At 36.7% G+C, this 27,042-nt stretch overlaps 1 protein-coding gene across 1 annotated transcript; it reads left to right on the top strand.

Annotated features, from left to right (window-relative positions):
- The first annotated feature begins 252 nt into the window (after window positions 1–252).
- On the top strand, window positions 253–25,042 carry plcb2 (phospholipase C, beta 2). Its single transcript, XM_058399681.1, has 32 exons — window positions 253–418; window positions 1,085–1,162; window positions 1,920–1,988; window positions 3,220–3,360; window positions 4,940–5,019; window positions 5,350–5,403; window positions 5,499–5,574; window positions 5,775–5,875; window positions 6,123–6,283; window positions 6,425–6,571; window positions 6,975–7,132; window positions 7,349–7,431; window positions 7,532–7,616; window positions 7,789–7,924; window positions 8,018–8,151; window positions 8,985–9,081; window positions 9,357–9,441; window positions 10,398–10,522; window positions 12,556–12,707; window positions 13,057–13,221; window positions 13,395–13,494; window positions 13,637–13,741; window positions 13,831–13,886; window positions 14,027–14,084; window positions 14,228–14,629; window positions 15,130–15,313; window positions 16,001–16,124; window positions 18,419–18,483; window positions 19,185–19,241; window positions 20,763–20,814; window positions 22,241–22,339; window positions 24,384–25,042. Exons 1-32 carry the CDS (start codon window positions 335–337, stop codon window positions 24,552–24,554), a joined length of 3,684 nt encoding a protein of 1,227 aa, XP_058255664.1. The 5' UTR covers window positions 253–334; the 3' UTR covers window positions 24,555–25,042.
- The last annotated feature ends 2,000 nt before the right edge of the window (window positions 25,043–27,042 follow it).

The following is a 27,042-nucleotide window of genomic DNA, read 5'->3' as shown; positions in this document are numbered from 1 at the left end:
GAAACAGATGAGAAATCCATGCTTTAAACAACATCCTCACCACAATACAACCCAATCCATCTTGTATACATTTTGTATTATTATGATATACTGTAAAGGCCTGTTTTCTTTTTCTTTTTTTAATCCATATTAGACTCAAAAACCATTTTGTAGTCATGAGTGAAGCTCATACAATTCACCTGAAATGTTTTGCTAGTTGCGTTCTCCACCCTCGTAATGCTCATTTGCAAGTCATATTAAAGGCAAGGTGGTTTTAGGAGTGTTCCTTCAGAGTCTCCACTGTGCATGTCAGCCCTGATGCCCCATCACCCAAGAGTGAGCTGACTCGGACACCATGATCAGGAAACGCTTTATTCTCAACGAGCCTGAAATCAAAGATTATATGGTCAAAGGAGAACGATTCACAAAATGGAAAGAAGTGAGTGCTGTTATTTGTTTAAAAAGATGTCGAAGATGTTGCCATGTCGATTCTTCGAAGTTTCGTATAGAGTTCCTTCTTGTATCAAATAATGTTGCTGTTGTTCCTCATGAGACGCTGATAGAAAAGTATCCTTGAGTTTATCAGGTTAAATTTGAGTTGTATGTCACTGCTTGTAAGATGCACTATGTGAGATCGTGTCTGTGTTTAGAATTTTCAAATAGAGGAAAGTCCAAACCATTTCAAGATTAAAATGACCTGTGCAAGTGTCCTGTTGGGTTTGTTTACTTACAGAAAAAAACACAATTCTAGCTACAAAAATAAGTTGAAGAAAAAATCAGTCATGCTAAGCCTTATATGTGTTGTTAATTAATCAACTAATTCATCTGCTGATTTATTTGTTTTTTGATTAAGTTGGTCTGGATAAGTAAACATTGATCACGGAACTATCTATTATTTCGTTGACTCAGTAAGCGTATCTTTAACATCGGAAGGAACGTCAACTGCGCACTAATTTGTACAAAGGACACTAATGATGCGTACATTATGGATTTTTCATCAGTATTGCCAGTTGGGTATGACTAGAAATCCATTTCTTGTATTCTTCCTTAACTCTGTAAAGTGTAGTATATTGTTTTTTGTATTGTTATTGGTTTCTAATTTCAGGATTCGTCACGCACTGTGCCAGTCACCATGAAGATGGATCCGAAAGGATTCTTTATTTACTGGATAAACTCGAGCAAGGTAAGGCTGTGAATCTGTAACAAGCGCCAGTCCTGAAGCACCTGAGTCTAGGAGAGTTTAGAGATTTCCTTCCTTAAACCTACAGGATTTGTCTCGCCTCTTATATAGCATAATGTTCCAGCAAGTATATTACCATATATACTATAAAATATACTATATATTTATATACTATAAATATTATTATTATCTTGAGCATTGTTTAAATACTTAGTCAGATTTTTTATATTTATGTCACAGTCATTTTGGCATAGTTTAGAGGCAGACACAAAAAGTGTCACAAACTTTCTTTCTTTCTTTCTTTCTTTCTTTCTTTCTTTCTTTCTTTCTTTCTTTCTTTCTTTCTTTCTTTCTGTCCTATTGATTTGAATGTTGTAAATCAGTTCGCAGTGCTGTGCTCAGTTTCGCTGCCTCTGCACATTGTAAAAGTGCTGACTGTGTCATTCCCATGAGTCACAATTACATTACGATACGTTTAGACCTGGCACGCTTGTTATCTGAACCATACCTTGAATACAGATGTTTAAATAAATTATGTAGTCTGGGCTTAAATCATTGTGACGATACTGAAACACAGCAGAAACACTGTTTCCAGTGTCATGCTTAGCTCATTCCCAAATGTTGTTATATTATTACATTTGTTACATGAACCTTCATAATAGTATCGGTTAGATTCTTTAATGTTTATTGTCTTTACCATTTTTTAAAAATCTGTCATAATGCTGTATTCTTTAGCTGTTTGTTGTTTTTTGTCCTATAGGAAGTAGAAATTGTGGATATGGCGACCATACGGGACACACGGACAGGGAAATATGCCAAACTCCCCAAAGTAAATGCTTTTTTTTATTGCTTCAACATGTTTTTTCATATGCTTGCAGCATTCTGTGATTACAAAACCCAAGAGCTTGTGATTGAACTATTTGTATAAATTTGCACAAACACACACACACACAGAGCGAGAGAGAGAGAGAGTGAGAGAGAGAGAGAGAGAGAGAGAGAGAATGAGGAAGGGAGAGAGAGTGAGAGAGAGAGAGAGAGAGAGAGAGAGAGAGAATGAGGGAGGGAGGGAGAGAGAGAGTGAGAGAAAGAATGAGACTATTTGTCTTTGACGTTTCAATATTTTGCCTACATGTTTGGCTGATTATCCGAGTCATGCGAATTGCTGTATATACAAAAAAGGTTATGTGCAGTAGAAAAGACAGAGATAGCACAGAGGAGCTTCTATATTAAAACAGTTTATATTTTGTCTAATCTAAATTGGATGGAGTTTGCTGTGATAAAGTGATAAAATGAAAGAGCGACTTATGTGTTGCATCAGAGTACACAAGTGCATTTTCTTATGTATCCCTTTTCTCAAGGACACACACAAACACTCACACACACACACACACACAGACACACACAATCAGACACATACGCAAACAGCTGGGGTTGTCGTGTTGAAGATTTGCATTAAGCCAGATTTGCTTGGCTCGGCTTGGCTTGTATTCACAAATGTCCTTTGTATGAAAAGCAGATGCAAGGGTGTTCAGAGTTTAAATGCTCTCAGCCATTGCACTAGTGATTTCAGGTCCTAAAGTGAAAGATAAACAGTTGTATTGGTTAAAAGGATATTTGGTGGCCAATCAGATAAATAATTCAACAATGAAATATATTCAGACACGTTGAAAACGTCTAATGATCTGCTCTATTTATTGTTAATGTGAAATATATATATATATATATATATATATATATATATATATATATATATATCCATAATATAGCAAATGAGAAAATGTTACAATAAGACTGTATTAATATTTTATATATCTGTATGTCAAATCTGCCATGCACTAGGTCAGACCCTTTAACTGTTCATATCCTCATATGTTCATATAATGCTTCCGTCATTTACATTAAAAAGAATTGTCTCACCTCAAACCCTTGATCAGGACCATTTTTGGGATTCTTTGACACTTTCATTAAGATTCCTGCAACATACTTCCAAGTCTCCTCACTCTACTGGTCTTCAGTTAATTTACAACAAATGACATGACATATCTTTGCTCTATCAACAGCATCAGAAGGTTCGAAATGCATTCAACATGGACTTCCCTGACAGTAATTACTTGGGCAAGACCCTGACCATCGTAACCGGCCCTGACACGGTCAATCTCACCTACTACAACTTCTTTGCAGCCAAAGACAATGTAGTGGAGGTAATAATTTCCCCTCATTACTGACTTTCACCCTAAACATCTCAGCCATCCTAATCTCAGTTTTATAAATAAATAAATTCCAAACTTCATTTTTTTTAAATACAGATTTTGACTTCTGAACAAAAATATCCATTGTAAAAATAAATAAATAAATAAATAATAATAAAAAAAAATTCCAGTAGATCGCATGGACATTAAATAAGAACAAAAAGAGCAGCAATAATTATAGTAAAAAATAATAATATAATATGCATATCCATGGGATGCTAATTACATTAAATATACTAGTTAATACATATAATAAATGTATTATATTTCTTATAATATTTAATTGTTATTTTTCATGCTAAGCATTCGACTATAGTATGCACATGTTCTGAAATACAAAATCATACTTCCAAAATCCCCATACTGTTCAAACAATTGTAGTTTTATTAGCTTGTACCTCAGCCTCACTGACTTCCTACATTCATATTCATCTCCACTTGACACTCATAAGCTGTGTCTGAAGGCTGTCCCAAATTTATGAGCTCTAATGCATTACACAAACCAGCTGTGGTTTCTGTGACTAGGCAAATGCACTTTATGAGTTTATGACTCTAATATCCTGCTCGTTGGTGCAGATCTACAGAGTTCTGTCAATATGTGACCATGTGTGTTTGAAGAGTTCAGTCCAAGGCACTTAAAATGGTCAGCAGTGGTTGAAAGCTGATTGTGCAGGTTAGCGAGGGTATAAACTCCTGTTACTTCTGTACAGCTCAGGTATCTTGTTGCCCTCTGCTGGAAGAAACGCTAAATGGACAAAAATGCTGAAAAATAAAAGACCTAATCCACATTAGAAAACATATAGTGTTGTGGCAAAGCCAGGAAGCCTTTTAACATGGTGACATTTGGACATTTTCTATTAAATAATGTAGAGAATGATGTTTACCTTTTGATTATTTTTTCTATTAGGTTATATGTTTTTTATTTACACTTCTTATCATTAACATGTATAAAACTAAAATACTTTGCTATTTACTTATAACATCTTGTTACCACTAAAAAAGCTCTATTCTATGTATACAGCAAGAATCAACACACTGAACTCATATATACATCCATTTGCACTGAATTTAACATGCAATACATGCTATATAAAAATACAAAATATATCTTTAATGAGTATTAAAAAATGTTAAATAAAAATATAATAATATATGAAAATAAAAAAAAATGATTAAAATTACAAATTGTTTGGGGGTTAAACTGTATCTTTATTTATTTATTTATTTATTTATTTATTTATTTATTTTTTAATAAACATTTTTAAAAAGTCATGTGTGTTACAAAAAGAAAACTAGCTTTTCTATATTTTAGCTAGAATTTATCCACACTGAAATTTTCTTCCAGAGCACCACTTTTTTTTTTAATGCATCTTTTCCTTTCTTTTGGGAACACAACTCCTGGATGTCCTGATTTCAAAACTGAAAATCATCATTAAAGTTATTAATTCCTCTTATCAGAGTCTAAGTTTATCTCTGGCAACAACATGAATATGCAACATTAACTCTTTTTTTTTCCATCCCTCGTTCCTCAGAACTGGGCCAATGACATCCTGGCCATTGTATACAACCCCCACAGGGCCAACGTCTGCAGACAAGTCTACCTGGATAAATTGTAAGAAACCAAATTTCCGATGAAACATATGATCTAGTTACATTAGTTAAATGGAATTTTGTGCTGCTGCATTTAAAAATAAATGATGTATGTGTTCCTTACATAATCACTGGCTATACATACAGCATTTAATCCATGATAATCAGAACCAGAAGTTTTTTAAAAAAAAATAAAGAAATAAATACATTAAAAATAAAAATAGATTATTAAAAATAGATTATTTGTCAGGGACTGCTGGCACAGGCATTGCCTCATATCCACACTTTAAACTTACTTTACTTTAAATACTTGTGATTTCTCCTTTTTAATCTTTGTTCTCCTCTGTTATAGGTATGTTCGCCTCACACTGCAAACCAACAAGGATGGCAAGATTCCTGTTAAATAGTAAGCTTTTTTTTTCCTTTCCTTATTTTTATAATGATAATAATTGCTTGTGTTATGGCGGTTGTGCGTATCTAACCCTTACTTCTATACCACAGTATCTATAAGATGTTTCCAGCTGACAAGAAAAGGGTTGATGCTGCACTATCAGCTGCAAAGCTTCCTAAGGGAAAGGTGAGAGAGCTTATCAATATATGTATTTTTTCCCCCCATGGAATTACATGCAATAACATCATTATTGTTTAGGCCACCTTTAATCATAGTCATAGAATGTTTTTTCATAGAACTACAGCCCGAGCTGCTTTATGAAAATTTTGTTAAAAATAAACACTTTCTGTTTGTGCATTATAAAGTTCACCATTTTTTTTATTTAGTTTGACTCCATAAAGCCTGAAGTGTTCACTGAAGCTGCATTCAAGACCTTCCTGATGAACCTTTGTCCTAGACCAGAGATCTATGAAATCTTCGGCAGCTAGTAAGTCTTTCTCTGCAAATATAGATGTAATGTTTTGTTTCTATTTACTATGCTATTCTTGTCTAAGACAAAAGCATTTCTAAAGCCTGCCCTATGAAATCCACATGCATAATATAGTGATAAATTCGGAGTCGAGTTCAACATTAAATGACCAGAAAGTCACACCTGATACATGCTTGTGATTCCCAAATGAAATTGATTTACTTGTGCACATTAATAGACTATTAATCATAATCATTATGCTCAGTTCTAACAAGCCCTACATGACCAAGGAGGTCTTTAGCAAGTTCCTGTACGAGAAGCAGCGAGACTCGAGGCTTAATGAAGAGCTTTACCCGCCACTGAGACCTGACCAGGTGAAGGCCCTCATCGACAAGTACGAGCCCGCGTCCTCTAATTCTAACCGCGGTGAGTCAACTATCACTATCAGAGTCCATAATACGACTGAATCTGGAACTTTTATAGACACCATGCACTGTATTTCAAAATTTCTGTGTTAAATGTTTTTTCTAAAAGCTTAATGAGTGGATTGATGCTGGGCTTTTTCAGGTCAGATAACTGCAGAGGGTTTTCTCTTCTTCCTAATGGGGCCTGAGACAACACCTGTGATGTTAGACAAATTGGCCCAGTGCCACGACATGACCCAGCCCATCCCTCACTACTACATCAAATCCTCCCACAACACCTATCTGACTGGTACCATAAGTTCAAATCACTCATATCCATCTTGCAGGCTAAACCCCATGAATTATCAAGAAATTAGAAAGTGCAGTATATGTCATTATCATTACATACTGTGTATAGTATAGCATTGTATATTATTATTTTCAAGAGTAGACTGTATTTACTCTTAATATAAAATGAATTTATTTCTTTATTACTTTGAAAGACATCCAATCAAATTCGAAGTTAGCTTTAATCATGGCAAACATGCTAGCTAGTTTTGTTTGCAAATGCTACTTTAATATTAATTTAATCAGGGTTATCAAACTTTAGTCTTTTCTTCAACTTGAGTAAGATTTTGACACAATACTCAGTTACTCTGTTACTCTTTGTTTGGTTTCTCTCTCTCTCTCTCTCTTTGTGTGTGTGCTTATAGCCGGTCAGTTCTCAGGCGCCTCCTCTCCAGAGATGTACCGTCAGTGTCTGCTTGCTGGATGCCGTTGTCTGGAGCTGGATTGCTGGAAGGGCAAACCTCCAGATGAAGAACCTATCATCACTCACGGCTTTACCATGACAACTGAGATCCTTTTTAAGGTGAGATTTCCAATAATCAAAGCTGCAATCATCAAACTATATAAATTCTGAAATGTTTCCTTCTATATACTTAACTGATTAAGACAGTTACATACATACTTAACACAAAATGAGTAAATGTCTTAACTTTTGGTTAAACTCAGATGCGAGCTTGGCCTAACAACTAAACACACTTTAGCTTAGTTAACTACTCATTCAATCCCTTCTCTATGGTAGGATGTGATCGAGGCAATTGCCGAGAGCGCGTTCAAAACATCGAAATATCCAGTCATTCTCTCGTTTGAGAATCATGTGGATACGTAAGACACTGTTTCTACACAATGTCTTCATACTCTACATTTCATATTTTGGTGCCGCTGGTAGAACATTTCTCTGAATTTCACTGATTTGTGTTTTTAGAGTCAAGCAGCAGGAGAAGATGGCTAACTACTGTAGGACCATATTTGGAGACGCTCTACTCAGTGAACCACTGGAGAAGTATCCGGTATGTGACTTCCACATGCTTCTACAAGTTAAAACCACATATATATTTTTTGTTTTATATATATATATATATATATATATATGTGCCATAGATATGAATTATTGTCTATTGTGATCTGATTCCCAAGTGTCCAAGTTGCTGTAATTGTTTTTTTATTGGGTGTTGCTTACAGCTGAAACCAGGTCAACAGATCCCCAGTCCTTCTGAGCTGATGGGAAAAATTCTAATCAAAAACAAAAAAGGCCCCACAGGCCCGGCCAAACCTCCACCAAAGAAAGCACAAGAGGAGGGTTCTGCTGAGAATGGAGGTGAGAATAATCATAGACTGTTTCATATTAGCTTTCAGGTTGAGCAAACAGTCCCTTAACAGTCATGTGGTACTGTGTTCTGTCTTCCCATAGGAGAGAATGCTGAGAACCCTGAGAACCAGAACGCTGAACACGAAGAACACCATGACGACCACCACGATGACCATCACGATGAGCACCATGAGGATGAGGAACAAGATGAGGAAAAGATGAAAAACTCAGATGAAGTATGGAAATTCTATGATTATGATAGTCACTCTCTGTTTTTCAGTTTCAGGGGAAAATGTGCTCTGGATCTCCGGTCATAGTAACAATTTATAAAGGAGTAGGCATTCATACTTAATACTTAATACCTGAGCCAGCTGTCAGAATTTTGTTGACATAAAGTGGCCATAATGACACGTCACATCACATCACTTTGTTGCATGGTGTACTTGGTGTACTGATATGTTAGAGTCTAATTTAACATCTGAATAAATATACATAGCTCCCATGGTATTGTAATATTAACAAAATAACTAAGCAAGAACACTACATGAAGCACACTATAGACAACAGAAGCTTAAGAAGGAAGAAAAACCTAAATAGATGAGAATGAGTTGGGTCATGTGATGTACTATACACTGTGAGGGCTGATGGGAGACTAAGACAGTTATTACCATAGGTCACTGATGTCCAATCTTATCTGCAAAGGGCTAGTGTGGGAGCAGGGATTCATTCAACCTGATTCCATCTGTTTAATCAGTTTATCTTTGCTTTGCTTTTTTAAGATTGGACACCTCTGCCATAGGCTTTCTTAAAAATATTCTAAATATTAAACTGAAACTCATCCAAGGCTCAGTTTTATTTCAATCTGAGAGAATAATTTATTTATAAAAATATTTATGTAGATTTATGCTAGTTGTCCTAAAGGGTTTGTATATGGACCTACGTATTATCATGTGTAATGATAAACCTGTGAGTACTGCTGCAATGTATTTGTAACATTCTGCATGTGTTTAGTTATTAATTGAAACAAAAAGTATTTGACTATTTTTACTGTGTGCATCCATTTCATTAGGGTACAGCTGGACAGGAAGTAAAAGCTTTTGAGGCGATGTCTTCAATAGTCAACTATATTCAGCCACACAAGTTTGTCTCCTTCGAACAATCTCGGCGTGAGTCATGTCTAGACTTTTTATTTATTTATTTATTTATTTATTTATTTATTTATTTATTTATTTATTTATTTATTTAAAATATTCATATATGAATTCTAACAATTTTCCACATATAAAAAATATATACGTTTAAGTATATTTAAATATTACTGACTTATTATTAGTGATTATTTGGTCTTGTTCCGTTTCTTTGTTTGGTTGCGTTCATTTTACGGTTCTAATGATTATTACCCAAACTTGTCATTTTTGGTGTATGCTTTTTCCAAATGCAGAAAAGAACAAGAGCTATGCCATCTCTTCTTTTGTGGAAACCAAAGGAGAGCAAATGATCTCCAAGAGTGCTGTGGAGTTTGTCGAGTATCCTTTACATTTCATTTGCCAATACTTTAAGAATTTAATGACAAATATCTATTATATAACTAATTCAAGTAACCAAGATTTTAGAAAAAAAAGCTGGACCTCCACATCTCCAGTTCCTCCTGAGGAACATTTTTTAAACAAGTGAAGGTACCACAAGCGTCTGTACAAACTATTGTATGAAAATATACAAATTTTGAAACCACACTGCAGACACTGCATCATTCAGGAAAAAGGCACCAATGAGCTTGCAGAGATGAATGAGCTATGGTTCAGAAAACTCCATGTGAAGGAGCTGGAGGAATCATGTATCTAATATGTACATTCACAATTAAGAAAGTCTAACAGAAAGCCCATGTTAGGCCCTAGTGTTAGACTGTTGATGACCATAATGATCAGAACTTTATATAAAGAGAAATGAGAAGTGAGCAAAGAGCATCATCCCAACTGTGAAGCATGGGGATGGCAGCATCAAGGGACTGGTACACTGCAGAAAGTTAAACCTTTGTCTGAACTGTGACAATTATCTTAAGTATATATTCAAAGTTGTAACAAATGGCTTAAAGATGTCAAATGAAAGTATAGTAGTGGCCATCACAAAGTCCTGGCCTTAGAAAATTTGAAAAAGCATGTCTGGACAAGGAGGCCTCCAAACTTGTCTGAATGACACCAGTTGTTTTATGAGGAAGAAGCAAAAGATTCCAGCAAAGTATAGTGTAAAGCTTGTGGATTATGATTGAAGCTTAAGCAATTAAAAGTCAATGCAACGAAATACTAACAAAGTGAATGTATCATGAATATAATCTGAATTAAATTTGTATCAGCACTTGTGATCTATATATTCAGATGAAGCCTGAAAACAACCATGTTGCTGTAAGAGCATTATTGCAATAATATAATATACAAAAATATCTGTATATATTTGTGTATGTAGATTCCTTTACTTCATTCTTCAGATATAACAAGAGACAGATGAGTCGAATCTACCCCAAAGGAACACGTATGGATTCTTCTAACTATAACCCTCAGCCTTTCTGGAACGTAGGCTGTCAGATGGTGGCACTGAACTACCAGACCATGGGTAATAACCTCTAGATTTGATCATTGTACTAATTGTTGTAAAGTATATTCAGTAGGTTGTAACTCACAAGGACAGTTTACAGTTAAACTGTGACTAGTCAGGACCTAACCGGGTATTTATGTAAATATACACGTGTAAGGAGATTATAGATTGTTCAACGTTTATGTGTGGCAGAGCTTTGTAACAGTCAGTATGTTTTCTGTTACGGAAGAAGAGTTTGTGCTTCCCAGCAACATGGCAAAATTAGGGAGAATAATCAAGAACTTTAAAACTTAATGATCAGTTAAATTATTTAATGATCAGTGAGACTCTACCTAAGGTCAGTCAGTTACAATTCCCACTTTTATCAGTGGAAGAAGAGGCCCGTGAGTCATAATGATGCACAGAGACTCTGTGGATGATCACACTTTAGAGAAGCCGGTATCACAAGATTATCAGAGCAGCAGATGTATCAGTTACATAAGCAGAAAGCATACTGACGATCTGAAGCAGTGAAGAAGGACGAAGATCAAGAGAAGTGGAGCTGTAGACAAAATGAGACTTCCTAAGTGAAAAATATGGAAGCTGGAACCGTTACTCATCTCATTTCTGTTGTGTTTAGTTTATGACAACTTCCAAATACAACACATTTGTTCAAGTTCACGTGAGTAAACGTTGCAGGGAGATCCTGGCAGGGTCTAAAGTTGCATCACCCAAGGAAGATACTGGTGTAGGCATGATAAAATGTTCATGTCACTTGTCACCCTGAAGCACATAAGATGCAAGAATCATCCCTGTGAGACAAACGGTAACTGTCAAAATTGTGAGAGAGGAGAAAAAGACAACCACTAACCATAAAATGTGCAAAGGACAACCTACTGCAAATGACTCACTCATGGGACATGACAGTGAACCCTGGAATAAGGCTGTCCAAAGAAATCTGAGGCCAGACATGTTCTTGTGATCAAAACAGGCTAAGAAAATGATCTTCTTTAGTCTGACAGTCCCATGTGAAGAGAGACGTGAGCAAGTTTTTAAAAGATAATGCAACCAGGACCAAGAACTGTTGCACAGAATAGTGTTTATTTATGAGCTCTACCTCTGCTACACTAGATGGCAGCATTGGAGGTAGTAGAGTGCAGAACATAAAGTTTGGCTAGAAGCAAGTTCACTTAATATTCTAAAAATTTATGCTAATAAGAAGAAATACACATTTTAATACACATTTGAAGACCTCGTTTCAACTGGCCGACGTGCAGTTGAAAAAATATTACTAAATCCAGTTTTTAACAATCTCTCACTATACAGATTTCATAGCATAGCCATAATGGTTTTTAAAGATTTGGAAGCAGAGCCTTTTGGAATAGGGAAGGAACTTGAGGGAGAAAATAATTACCACCACTGACCCACCAATGAGACGGTTGTGGTCTCATTGTGGTCTCAACATTGTGGTGTTGTGGTTCATGGTTGAAAGAACTGAGGAACATTACACCTCACCTGAAGATACGTTCTGGCAAACGTGCATGACTGAAAGTGAAGCATCCCCAGATGGATTAATTACACAAGCTGTGTTTTGTCTGTCTTATTTAAAAAAGAGATGCTGTGAGGATATGCTTGTTTATAACTACTAAGATGTTATGTTATGTTAAGTGATAACAGGAATGATCTTGATTTTTTATTCAAATTCTATATGGATTGATGAATACAATGAATGAATACAATATGTGTCAAGTCAGAAGAATCCACATTTTGACTTGGAGCATATGAAGTACTGTATGAGTTGCTAAACTAGATAAATATTTGGATTTGTTAATCGGTTTTGTATGATATAACGTCATACTGTCTGAAAATGTCCACAAGATGACAGTGTTTTACAGTAACTACCACATTCTCATAATGAACCTGATTTCTCAAGCTTTATAAAGTGGTGTGTAAATGTTGAACTCATTTCTTGTGCAAAATCTCCTGCAAACAATAACCAGATTAAGAAACAAGGCCAGTTTCACAGTAAAATGGACTTAGCCTAACTGGATGCACTTTGACTCTTTCAAAAGATTTCCCCATGCAACTGAACATGGCGCTGTTCGAGTACAACGGGAGGACTGGGTACCTCTTAAAGAGTGATGTGATGCGGAGGAACGACAAGACGTTTGACCCCTTCACTGACAAGATCGACACCAACGTGCCCAACACGCTCTCTATCAAGGTAAGTCAGCTCAATTTAAATGATGGATCCAGTTGGCAGTGTCTAACTGAGCAAGACAATGTTCAATTAATTAAGTGTGTGCTTGAGTGGTCTACACTAATCTGCTACATTGCTGCGTAATATATAATCAATATTTCTGGTCAATTTATCCAAGTAACCTGGCAAATTAATGTATGCAGAGGTTAAGTGTATAGCATCATTGATTAAATGCAGAGAATATGGATCAGCCTTTATTACTGTGTCTTCACATTTAAAAAAATATCCAAATTCTATTTACCGCCTTGATTTTTTTAATAGGTTTTGGTGCACATTGTGATCTCCACCCTTCCATTATCACTGTTTCTAACAGATCTACTCAGGCCAGTTCTTATCTGATAAGAATGTGAAAACAGCAGTGGAGGTGGAGATCATTGGCTTGCCTGGAGACCCCAAACGCAAATACCGCACCAAAAACACTGCCACACCAAATGCCATCAACCCTGTGTGGAATGAGGAGCCCTTCGTGTTTGAGAAGGTCTGTAAATATATTTTAAATGGCATATATGTAATCATTTAATCATATCTGATACCTAAATATTATGATAACTATGATTTTCAAAATTTATATCAAGATGTTTTTGTTGCATAATCCCAGAACATTAATTTACACATTTTTTGATTGTATGTCTGATGTCTACTTGCAAACAGATTCTGCTGACAGAATTGGCTTTGCTCAGAATAGTGGCCTATGAGGAAGGTGGGAAATTCATTGGGCATAGAATTATTCCCATAGATGCCATCCAGTCAGGTAAGTGAAAAGAGTTTAGAATCTCACATTCAACACCTGTGGATTTACAAATTACAAAATATAAATGTCAAGTCCTTCTACTCTGCTACAAAATACTGTATATGTATAGTGTATAATTGTGTGCATATGTGTGTGTCTCCAGGATTCCATCATATTTGTCTGCATAGTGAGAGTAACATGCCTCTGATGCTCCCTTCCCTCTTTGTCTATATTGAGGTGAAGGATTACATCCCTGCTGCTTTTGCTGGTAATGCACATTATCTCTATCTCTGAATAAAAAAAAATATTTTATGGAGTTTTTACCAGTGTTGTAACTCTGCATGTTTTGGTTCTCAGATTTCACAGACGCTCTCTTCAATCCAGTAAAGACTACAAAGCCTGCAAAACAGGAGGTAAGTTTTAGATGCAGTACACAGTTACACACACAAAAAACAGTTAGGAAACTGTTTATGTATGTTATTAGCAATGAGAGTACACTAATTGTTCTTATTGCAGGAGTCATTTATCTAAATAGTATTTAATCTGCTTGTAGAGTGCTAACTTCGTAAGCAAATATGAGATGGGTGGTGCTGCAGCTGTTCCAGCCACAGGTAAGAAATATACACCAATATGTTATCACATCAGCATCTTAAATAATCTGTAGACTATAAATATAATTTGTTTATATATTCATGTATAGGCTTTGACTTTTTTTGTATTTATAGACCTTTTTTCTGTATTCATATATTTACAGTGCCTGAGGATAGTGAGGCCCCAGCAGAGGGCGATGCTAAACCTTCAGAAGCACCTGCAGATGGCGAAAATCCACCAGCTGATGAAGAGACAAAAGCTTCTGAAGCTGAGGCCCCTGTGACATCAGAAGAGGCTCCTCCATCTGAAGCACCTCCACCTGCTGAAGAGGCTCCTCCTGCTGAGGCACCTCCACCTGAAGAAGAGGCTCCGCCTGCTGAAGAGGCTCCTCCCACTGAAGAAGCTCCTCCCACTGAGGAACCTGCACCTTCAGAAGAGGCTCCATCCACTGAGGCCCCACCACCTTCAGAAGAGGCTCCTCCCTCTGAGGCACCTCCACCTACAGAAGAGGCTCCCCAAGAAACTCCTGAAACCCCTGAGGCCGAGAATCCCGCTGATCCAAATGGTGAGCCCACTGCAAATGTGGAGCTAGAACCACAAGTTAATGCAGAACCAGACTCTAACCCAGCTCCCAGTGCGGAGCAGGATGCTCCTGTAGTTGACTCTGCAGCACCTGTGGAGGTTGCTGCAGGAACCTCCAAGGCAGCGGATGCTGCTGGTGCAGCACCTGAGGGTTCAGGGCTTTGTGGAGCTCTGGGTAGGCTGTGTAAGATGTGAACCAGAGCTCAATGAGTTATATTTCAATGGTAATGGCTTAACATTGCACACACCAGTAGATGTCTAAACCAGAACACACTATACATGTATATTTTCTGTCAAATATATGTATAAAAAATTATTTAAAAGAAAGTTGTACTTTACTGCATGCTTGAACTTGTAATGTTTGAAATTACCTAAAAACTATTAAAAATCCCACTGTCTCACTCACCGTCTTTGTCTCTCTGCTGTCTCTCACACAAAACCATTCACACACACAACCTCACTCACAATCATGCACACACACAGAGCTGGCCTCTGTGACCTGTGATGAACTGCAGCAGCACAAGAACTACCTGAAGGTCACCAAGAAGCAGGAGAAAGAGCTGAAAGAGCTGGAAAAGAAGTTCCAGAAGAAGGCTGAGGAGCTAACTCAGAAATACAGTGACCTCTGCAAATCCCTCAAGAAGAAGACCTCACAGAAGAAGAATGAGTAAACAGAGACCTACCACTGCTTTTATTTATTCAGTCATGTTAGAGAATATCTATTTCTTTGAATTGGCAATCTTCAGGACATAGATATTTGTCTGTGTCTTTGTGTCATGGTGTTGTGCTGTGCTGTGAGTTGTGAAAATGGTCTTAGTTGGAATCCTTGTTTAACCCCTTAAATGCCGATGATGACTCACTTGACCCAGGCATATATTGTTTCCCACCCTCAGAACTTCAATGTAGTCTGTGAAGAAATAATAATATATCCATGAGTTTAAGGGGTTAAATCAACTGCATGACTAGAATTAATTCATAATCATGCCTAGAGTAAACCTAATGCATACAATACACATATATATCATTATGTCAAAAAGAATTGTCAAGCATACAATCCAGGGACCGGCTACACTGCATATAGAGTAACTGAAACTCTATTTAACTGATCTCCCAGACTTCTATTTCTAATCTATCCTCTATAAAGCAGGCATCTACTACTAGGCATGGTTTAATCCATTCAGTCACTATTTTTTAAAGCATTTGCTATTATTCAAGCATAAGAGATAAAGCAGTTCAATGCATCTGATCAATTGTTGAGCTGTAAGTGCTTTCTTCAGCATTATCTTTATTGAAATACCAAATTGCCTGGTTCCAGGGGAGTTTGTAGTGATTGACTCATTTCTTTGCTGTTCAGGGCAGGGGCTGAGGGGCCAGAGCAAATCAATGAGTTGAAAACGAAGCTGCGGACGGAGCTTCGATCATTGTGGGTGGAGAAAAACGACCAGCTGAAGAAGAAGAAAGAGCAGCATGCCTCTGAGGTACCAATCAGATCTTAATTCCACACTGAGGCTCGATACTATAGGTAGAGAGAAAGACTAATACTTATTCTAATATTGGTTAAGAATAAATGTAAGGTCTTTTAGCCTAGTTAGCATTATGCAATGTGCACGTTCTAGATAGTTCGTTCTAGTGTTATAGTATTAGCCTTTTTGGCTTATTTGAAGTGCAAATGAGGTTCAAGGATAAATATTCATAAAGCCACTTAAAACACTTACATAGAGTCCACCACGGTGCAAAACACATGCCTGGTTCATCATCAACTTATAAGCAAGCACTTTTGTGAGTGCTCTGATTCATGAGTGCTGAATTCATTTAGGGTGTTTGTGTCCAATGATCCAATCCCTACTATAGAGAGCTGCAGGTTTCTCTGCTTGAAGTCTCCTGATTCAGCTTATATATGTTCAATCAAACAAGTTTCAGGTCTGGAAAAAGACCAGGTGATTTTTTTTCTTCAAATCTTCATCTGCCCAGTTTGGGTGAGTCTGTGCCCACTATAGCCTCAGAGTCTTGTCCTAGGTTTTATGTGTTTTCTGACATGACATGCTTTTCTGCTCACCATGGTTGCAAAGAGTGCAAACTCTAGAGACACCAACAATCATAGCATGGTTAAAGTCAAAGAGATTACATGTACACATTCCCCCTATTCTGATGTTTGATGTGAACATTAACTAAAGCTTTTTCTCCAGTATCTGCATGATTTGATGCCATACAATTGGCTGATTTGATAAATGCATGTATATACAGGTGTTCCTGATAAAGAGGATTGTGAGTGTATGTCTAATATCTAGTAGTAGCAGTAGTGCTAGTAATGATCTATTAGATTTCTGTATCGCTAGTTAAATGCAGCTGGATGGGAAACATTCCCAGAGATTGTCGGCTATAATTTGAATAGAGGCAAATGCATAGGGTTAATACTGGGCTAATCCTGAATACTGGGCGGAAGTTATTATGATTAAGATACCGTCAAGCAACAATAAATTAAATGACTGTTGATAGATAGGTAGATAAATAGGTAGATAGATAGATAGATAGATAGATAGATAGATAGATAGATAGATAGATAGATAGATAGATAGATAGATAGATAGATAGATAGATAGATAGATAGATAGATAGAAATGTATATATATATATGTATGTATATATATTAGTAGTGGAATATATGTACAGATTGACTCCAGAATGTGTATTGTAAAATTTTTAGAAATTTAGAAATGTTAGATTTTGGAATTGATCCAAACGATCAAGATCACAGCAAAGTCAAATAGCTGAAATGTCTTTTCTTAAGTAACATCCTTACTGGTTGTGATACAAAGATGTTATGTCATGTGTTCAGTAACTCAAAGCCCATTTCTGGTGAACTAAGATTCTTGTATTTTTGCCAGAGGTCCATCCCTGTGTCTGTCTGAGACCTGAGATTCTCATTAGCATGATATCTCAAAATCATTCACTTCAAATTTGACTGGTTCATTTTGTTTTATAACTGGTTTAGCTGGCATCAGAGTACAAAAAGGGAAGTACTGTAACAGAATAGTTCTGCTCAGACTAAACCGTTTGAAATGTTATTCAATGATAACTACACATATACTCTGAGCTGTCTTCTGGGAAAAAATAATCAATAATTTTTACATCCAAATCATTCCCAGTGTACTGCCATTATTGCAGTCTTAAAAATCGATGGGGACAATCTGGAAAGTTGCCATCATGTGGAGGATGTTACTGATGCCTCAACATTAGCCCATAGTGGCATCCTGGATTATTATCTTTGTTCCCTCCTCTCAGTTCATTGGCACTTCACCAAAATCACATGCCCTCATTAATCCCGTGTAAGTGGAGCTCTTTCGGGGGATGTCCCCTCTAATCAGCTGATCTGCATGGATCAGGGAAGCAAGGCTTCACATCTGGTTGCACATCAGAACTGCTGCATAAGCACTCTTTTGAACCTATCAACCTGCCCACAGCAGAAAAAAAACAACTGCAAAGCAGTTCTCTGATGTTGTCATAACTTGAAGTAGACATCTATGTGCACTAGTTGGCTATAATCTGGTTAGGAAATGAGCAATTTTTATTACAAACTTTGACATGAATACCATCTGAGTACGTTTTCGAGAATGGTTGAATGGTTGAAAGACACATTTACCATCAATGCTGTAAGGACGTAACAGTCATAATTAATATATGGCAGAGTGACAGTGACCAGATGGGACAGCTGGTGGGTGTCTTGTGGGTGTAAGTGCAACTTCCTGTGTTCTTTCTGTGTTCTGTGTTAAAGTGTTTGACCAAGCTGCTGGAGATGGCTACAGAGAGACACGCCAATGAGCTGAAGGCACTGAACAGGTTTGTATTTGTGTGTGTGTGTGTGTGTACCCTTGACCTTTTACAAGAGAGAAAAACACACAAATGAGTGATGAGTCACCTTGTGTTGCAAGCTATCTAGCTTTTTCATTCTACTAATGGATTGGAGTGCATTCTCTGTGTGCATGTGTGTGTGTGTGTGTGTGTATTATGACCCTTTGTGATGTATGTGTTTTGATTATAAGGCTATTCTCTGTGATTTTATATACCCATACAATCTATATTGTATCTTCACTGCCTTTCAGAATTTTTATGTAAGTTCTGTTGTGATGGAGAGAATCGAGTGTCTGAGTGTTGAAAAAGTGAACTTTTTTTTTGGCTCTTGTGGTTTAGTTATGTGAGAATACATTTACAAATGCTGAATCGTGTTACCAGCCAAATCGAAATGTGTGTGCCTTTGTTTCCAATACAAGAGAGAGAGAGAGAGAGAGAGAGAGAGAGAGAGAAAGAAAGAAAGAGAGAGAGAGAGAGAGAGAAAGAAAGAAAGAGAGAGAGAGAGAGAGAGAGAGAGAGAGAGAGAAAGAGAGAGAGAGAGAGAGAGAGAGAGAGAGAGAGAAAGAAAGAAAAAGAGAGAGAGAGAGAGAGAAAGAAAGAGAGAGAGAGAGAGAGAGAGAGAGAGAGGTTAAATTAGATTCCAGTGGATACAGCTCTGTATCAATGTCATGCTGTTTTCCTCTTTTCAGTGACAGTAAAGGAGGGAAGAAAAAAGAATCAAAGGGCTCAGATTCTGAGAAGAGCAGGTGAGGTGACACATTGCGCAGCAAACACACACACACACACACACACACACACTGCTATTATCATCTTGGTGTTTAATAGCAACCTGCTTTTGAGCACCTTGCCAATATTTGCTATGAGTAATATTCAGTGTGTAACATCAATTAGTTTTACCAAAGCAATATTTTAATACATGCAGTTTCCTTAAATATTCTTTTCTCCAAATTCCTAATTACTGCAGATTCACTTAATATGCTTTTTCTGTGTTTTGCTTTTAATAGTTGTGAGTAAATTTCCTTTTGAATTTGAATTATAATACATAGGTAATTAATCTAATGTATTCAGAATGGTTAAAAATCCAGTCCAGCACTTCCCAGTTCCACAGAGTAACTGAACACTGATCACTATGAATGTGGTATATATGCTAGGACTACACTATATGACCAAACATACAAATGTGGACACCTTACCATGGCACCAACCTTTTTAGCCACCTATAGATATAGTTGTATTTACAGCAGATAGTCGAAACCTGTTCAAGCATGACAATGCCCCTTAAAGTCATGGTTTGCAAAAATTGAAGTGAAAGTGAAGTGAAAACCTCAGGTCTTCTCACCCAGCACCCGTGAATCCTGCGAATGTCCTCTTGACCTCTTGTCAACAGCCACGTTCCAAAATCTACTGGTAAACCATCCCTGAGGAGTGGAGGTTATTATAAGAGCAAAAGAGAACCAAACCTGAAATGGGATGTTCAAAAAAGCTCATGCTGGTATGATGGTCAGGTGTCCAGAAACTTTACAATGTTAGTGTTTGTTTGTGTCATAAAGAGACACGACGAAACCTTTTGATGTTTTATTCAATGATAAATCATTCCCAGTGTGCCGACATCATTGTAGAAGTCTTAAATTCAATTCAACTCAGTAGGGGACAAATCTGAAAAGTTGCCATAATGTGGAGGATGTTACTGATATACCAACATTAGCCCATTAGTCCAGAAACTTTACGCTGTGATTATTTTCTTTGTGTCATAAAGAGACACACATGTGCTCTGGTTTTACCAAAAACACAGCAGACAAGCAAAAGAGCTTGATAAAACAGACATAACATGCATATACTAAATGCAAGCAGATAACAAAGGCTTGGATCATCACAGATCCAGTGGTCTAGAGAGATTTTACTAAGCCTTAAAAGGAGTAGTGTGACTGGATTAAAAAGTCTTAAAGCATCACATACAAATGAAAGATATTCAAACTTTTTATGATTTCACATTAAACACTAAGAAAACCTGTTTCCTTTTTCTCTAGATAAATTATCCACTTGCTAAAGAAAAGTAATTCATCTTTCACACTCCAGTGCCAGATCTATGAATTGGCTTCTGACAAAAAACCAGAACAATGTACAAAATTAGTCTCACAAGCTGCAAAAGCCTGAGCCATGACATGAGACAGTTCAGATTCAAAGATTTGTTATCTCCTGCTCATATCAGTCACTGAGTGACTCAGTGTTTTGATTATGTGTTTGACTGTACTGCTAATGTGTTACAGCTTGAAGAAGAGCAAGAGCAAGGAACAGCTGGACGATAATGACGAAGAACAGGTAATTAACATTGTCGGTGCAGTGCGAAAGAACGAGCGATTGATGAAGGACAAATAAGAAGAATGAGAGGTCATCTATAAAAGAAAATGACAGAGAGGAGAGAAAGTGTTTGAGCAAATGTGTCCAAACCTGTAACCATGGCTACTGTAGCGAGCTTGTAGACAAAAAGAGATTTGCTCTTACACACACACACACACACACACACACACACACACACACACACTGAAATCAGGGCACCCTGACTAAAGAGCAGTTTGCTGTGAGCATGTGGGACCTGACTAATTCTCTTTCACATACTTGCTCATCAAAATTCATTCAGTGCTTTTGCAGCACCGAATCTTTCTGGAAACGTGGAGTGCCAAAGCAAAGTTTAAAGAACTTTAACCATTTATTAATCTGTGTTTAGTTTTGTGTTATTTCTGTAGGAATGGCTGCAGTAATTTAATTGCTTTTCAGATTCAAACAATTAAAGAGAAATTTTACATTTCTGCATAATGCATTAGGGAAAATAGTCACCTAGGTGTGTGCTCTCTCTCTCTCTCTCTCTCTCTCTCTCTCTCTCTCTCTCTCTCTCTCAATAAGGTCTTGATTAATCTTATGTAACAAAAAGACTTTGACAGCTGGAGTCAGAGGTATAACTTAAAAAGTTTCCAACACAGCAGTGTTTACAACAGAGGGCTTTGCAATTTGTGCTTTATTTGATAAAAAAAGACACGCTCTATTTTTTTAAATATATTTTTAAACATTGATGTCTCTGGGTTGTCCATCTGTGCATCCATGCATGCATCTGTTCAAGAGTTCCTGCAGTTGAATGTTTGTAGAGATTATATGGATTTAAGGTTACAACAAAGTTGAAGGTCTTTCTTCAAATAGCTTCTTTCCTGTTCGTTGTATATTTTAAGAGACGCAAAAATTAGTAACAAGAAAGATTAGACTTGTTGTTGGCAGATGCATCCTGAACCCCAGGCAAAGGCATCGAGTTCTGCTTGTTGACTTATTAGCTTGTGAAGAAAATATTCATTTACAGCTGATCTCTTTATCCATTGAAGTGATAATAGAAATTAATTTGTTTCACAGATGTTTATTACAAAAAGATTATTCATTCATTACATTCAAAATAGAATTGTTAGTAAATTGCTGTGGTATTAGAATAAAACACTTCCGAGCACGCTGTTAGCTTGGGCCACATCACACCACATTACTGTTGATTATTTTCCTACAATAGCACATCCAGTCTTGTATTTTTCTTTGCCTAATGTTGGGGAACGATGAAAAATTTGAAATGAAATATATTTACAATATATCTACAGATGCAGGCATGGATGTTGACAGAATGGATGTGCATGCGTTCAGTTATGTAAATGTAAGTGTGAGAAATATGTGCACAGTGTGAGCCTTGTAAACGTGACTGGGCTTCTGTCTTCAGTCTGCAACTAGGGATGGAAATTCATCACAGGAGCAGGAGCAGAAGCTTAAGAAGAAACAGGCCCAAACTCTGGCTGATATCAGAGCCTTGAACAGTCAGGTAACGTCCATCTCCTTCTCCCTCCATGCTCCTTTAACAGAAAGACTCAAGAGCGGAGAGCTAGTAAATTATATGGTGTATATGGTGTACGTAAATGCATTTAAAAGCTGTTTTCTGCTTTACAAAGATATTTTGCTGAAATTGAGGCTGTGGTGAAATAGGCATTCTGTGTGCTGACTGGATGCAGTCAGGATAGAATAAAAATTCAGTTGCTTCCAGTCAGCAGTGTGTGAACACACAAGATCATATTTCACTTTGTCTTAAACAAATTTGGCTTCTAAAACAAATGTACTGTTAATGTCCATATTTATTCGTTTCTGTATTGAAATGTATATTAATAAGCAGTTTTACTTCAAACAATTCAATGCCATTTAGAACATAGGAGACAATAGGACAACAGCATTAATTGCCATTTATTGAAATAGACACTTCTACAACAAAGCTTTTCCTTTAAACTTAAAATAGGAAGAAGGTTTGAGTAAAGTAAAGTGCCCTTAAATGCCCTTTACATATTCCTCAACTGAATTACTCTGGTGGCTTTGCTTAGACCTCATAACAGTGGCGGCTGATATAGTGTTTAGGTAGCAGTGGATAGATGTGTTACAGCAGCTTAGTCAGTTACAAGATACAACACACACAAAAATACAGTTGTGGATTTAACCATATTTAGATCAGTATTTACATTAAGTACACACGTGCAATCTGGCAGTAGATAATAAATATAAAGTACCCTGAGAGTCTAGACAATAATGTTAAATTTGTTGCTGCTGTGGTCTGTCTGCTGATTAGTTTCTCTCAGTGTTTCTCTTTCCTCAACAGAATCTATTAGTTTGTCCCAAGATCATAACCTTAATCACAATTTTTTCATGTGATGTCACCTAACCTTCATTTTTATCCACTCCATTAGATGATATGACTAACTTCCTTTGACTTCCTTTGAGTAACAAATCTATATGATACACTGGGCAGCACTTTGTCTGTGGACAGTTTGTAGACAGACTGATCAGATCTCTCTGGACACATGCTATAATATGACATCTTGTTTACCGCTGTGAAAACGATCTCTTATCAAGTGAAAATATCTTGAATATAGTCATATTTGCCCCATTATTTCCTATATAAAATGACGATAAATAAATATATGATTAAATCTATTTCTAGCCGTTTATACTAATTTCAAAAATGAAATATTCTTGTTATATGGGCAGATATTTTTTAAGCTTTAAGCGTTTATATCTAGAGAGAGCAAAATTATCTGCAAATAGAAGATCGGAATATGTAAAAGCAGCTAAAAATGAATGTTTTTTTAAATATATTTAACATCCCAAAATAAGAAATTGCAGATCAATTTTTCCTTATTCAAAATATATTCACTTGCTAAGATGTAATCTTTTGCTGTGAGGATGTAAGTGACCTGAATATACAGTTTACACTGATCAGGCATAACATTATGACCACCTGCCTAATACTGTGTTCGTCCCCCTTTTAGTACCAATACAGCCCTGACCCATCCTGCACTGTGTATTCTGACACCTTTCTATCAGAACCAGCATTAACTTCTTAATAGTAGCTCATCTGTTGGATCAGATCACACGGGCCAGTCTTCGCTCCCCACGTGCATCAATGAGCCTTGGCCACCCATGACCCTATCGCCAGTTCACCACTGTTCCTTCCTTGGACCACTTTTGATAGCTACTGACCACTGCAGACCGGGAACATCCCACAAAAGCTAACGTTTTGGAGGTGCTTTGATCCAGTCGTCTAGCCATCACAATTTGGTCCTTGTCAAACTCGCTCAAATCCTTACACTTGCCCATTTTTCCTGCTTCTAACACATCAACTTTGAGGACAAAATGTTCACTTGCTGCCTAATATATCCCACCCACTAACAGGTGCCATGATGAGGAGATAATCAGTGTTATTCACTTCACCTATGAGTGGTCATAATGTTATGCCTGATCGGTGTATATGTGTATTATGAAAATGTAATAAAGCCAAACACCAATGAATGACCTTTAACCTTTTCAATCCTCCACACCATCAGATGAACCAGCAGGCTGTATCAGAGCATGCTAAGAAGATGTGGTCTCTACCAGGTGAACTTAAGGAAGCAGTAAATGCCTGTGTGGGTGCTCACTTCCCTGAACATGCAGAAAAGGCTGAAGACAACAAGCCAGAGCAGGACGGCCAATATGGCCAAGTTTACCGGGGCTGATGGCTATGCAACATCCTCTCCTTAGCTCTCTTTAGCACTTCTGCAGGTGTAGCTGAAAGCTGTAGAAACTTGACAATGCTTATATTTTAATCCATGAGCATGAAATGGATGCAACTTGCCAGAATTTCTCCTATGACACTGGCACCATGGTTTAAAGATTTGTAAGGGTGAACTTCAGTGATATAAAAGACGATCACCTGCAGAAAAGTGATGTTACAGCAGTGTGTCAGTTGTGTTTTAGGATGTATTGAATGTATGGTCTTTATTTAGCTCTTCCAATTATTTATGGGAGCATTTTGGTATGTGACAGTGGGACCCATATACAGACAAATCAAGTCTACAAGTCTACGGTCTTCATTTAGTATATACAGATACAATGAATGTTACTTATGAAGGAGATAAAACTGATAGCTCTTAATAATAAATATAAATAAAGTTAATTAACGGCCCCTTAGGCTTAAATAGTAGTGCAATCCCTTTATTTAATAAACTTTCTCTTTAATATTATCTAAAATGTAATAAATGTCAGATTTACAGCTAAGTTAACATGTATGTCATTTTTTATATTATAATATGACTGATGAAGCGCTATATTAAGAGCTGTAATGAACTATGTCATTATTAAAGTTATTAATATTATGACAGATTTTGAACAAAGGCCACATGCACGATGGCAAACATTCCCCAGAACCATAAACCACAGTTTATCAGTGTGACCGTTAAGCCTTCACACATTTCACTCAACAAATGCCACTAACTCATATGAGGGAAAAGTCTGTGTTTCTGCATTGCATTAACTGAGTGCAGTCACTGTGTTAGTTCATCACAGTTCAGTCTGAACGTGCTTTCTGAAAACACTCCACACCTACACACTCATCTTTCTGTCTCTGTCATTCAACCGCACAATTATCAAACCACTTTAATGAAACTGTGTCCTACATAATACATACTAGGTTGCATAATATAAGCCCTAAGGCTGACCAGGTTTCAGTAAAAAGATATTAGTCAAGATATTAATTATTAAACATAATGCATGGGAACGCTGGTCTTCTATATTTGTGCAAATCTATCTATCTATCTATCTATCTATCTATCTATCTATCTATCTATCTATCTATCTATCTATCTATCTATCTATCTATCTATCTATCTATCTATCTGTTTGTATTCATTCTACATTTATGTATGAAATATATTAACAAGTCTCAACATAATTATCTGCCACGAGTGATTAGGGAATGTGTTAAAAAAAGTTTTTTAACATTTTTATACATACATATTATAGTTAACGTTTTACACTGATACTTAAGACTTTACTGCATTAGTTACCATTTATAAATAATGAATAATTATTATTTATTATAATAAACATAAACATACATTTAATCTAACCATTTTAAAATGTAAGCATCTATTTTATCTTTGTGCCTTTTTTAGAAACATAAAATGCAATGACACTATGTCTAGACAGCAGGAGCTTTTATTAACTAGGCAGAAAAACAACCGCCTGGATTTTGTTTTGAGGCTTCATAAATATGTGACATGTGGCTGGGCTACTGGTCTCTGTCACATGGCCTGTAACCATGCAGTTTGAATACAATCTTTTCCTCCTGTTTTGAAAGGAAGCGTGGCAGAGAGCCTTATTGAACACACAAACACACACTGAGGCACTGCTGTGTGAAGCAATTTTAGTCAAAATGACAGATTCGGCTCCAATTTTCCTTAATTACACTGTTATGATTTCAAAATCCTTAAATGACTCAGTCTCTTTAAATAGCCCAGGTGAGTGAAGAACTTTGACATGTGTATGAAGCATACACAAAGTTCTGAAAGTCTGAAGTGAATAACTGAATATGGTGTACCACGAACAAGGTAAAAAAAGAACATTATCAACATCAACCTCCACTCTTCTTTGACTAGAATTTAGGACATGGCTATGGGGATTTGATGTCAGGTATGCTTCCTGTGACATGGTCAGCGTTCCAGTTCATCCTGATGGTGTTCAGTGAGGTTGAGGTCAGTGCTCTGTGCCGGACACTTGAGTTCTTCTTCACAGATTTTTGGCAAATTACATCTTCATGGACCTTGTTTTGTGCATAGAGGCATTGTCATATGGGAACATGCTTGGGCCTCTTAATTTCAGTGTTTCTATATCATTTAAAAAAGAGGCAAAGGTTTGGAGATGTAAATTTGGCACAAAAACTTGATGGAAATGGTGCATATTCTGAAGAGCAATAAAAATATATCTATTAGAATAATATCACAAAAGCAAGTAGTATTTTGCTATATCCAATGTTTGAAGGTAAAAATGATATATTAAATTATATATATTTTTGTGATATTCTTTATTGTCAGTATGTGATTTGGTCAATATGGGGTAGAACCCCTTAACTGCACTGAGGGCATGAAGCCTTTATTATCGCCACACATGCATTACGGCACAGTGGAATTCTTTTCTTCGCATATCCCAGCTGAGAATCTTGGGGTC

The sequence above is a fragment of the Hemibagrus wyckioides genome, linkage group LG09 (genome assembly GCF_019097595.1).
Source record: "Hemibagrus wyckioides isolate EC202008001 linkage group LG09, SWU_Hwy_1.0, whole genome shotgun sequence".
NCBI lineage: Eukaryota > Metazoa > Chordata > Actinopteri > Siluriformes > Bagridae > Hemibagrus > Hemibagrus wyckioides.
The sequence above is the reverse complement of the archived record's forward strand: the minus strand, read 5'-3'. Positions and strand labels throughout refer to the sequence as shown.

Bases quoted from the DNA above. Each gene is read 5' to 3' on its own strand.
- plcb2 (XM_058399681.1), top strand. From the start codon at position 335: ATGATCAGGAAACGCTTTATTCTCAACGAGCCTGAAATCAAAGATTAT. The intron at 6,284-6,424 runs GTGAGTCAACTA...GGGCTTTTTCAG, and splicing joins GTCCTCTAATTCTAACCGCG to GTCAGATAACTGCAGAGGGT. The intron at 15,314-16,000 runs GTAAACAGAGAC...TTTGCTGTTCAG, and splicing joins ACCTCACAGAAGAAGAATGA to GGCAGGGGCTGAGGGGCCAG.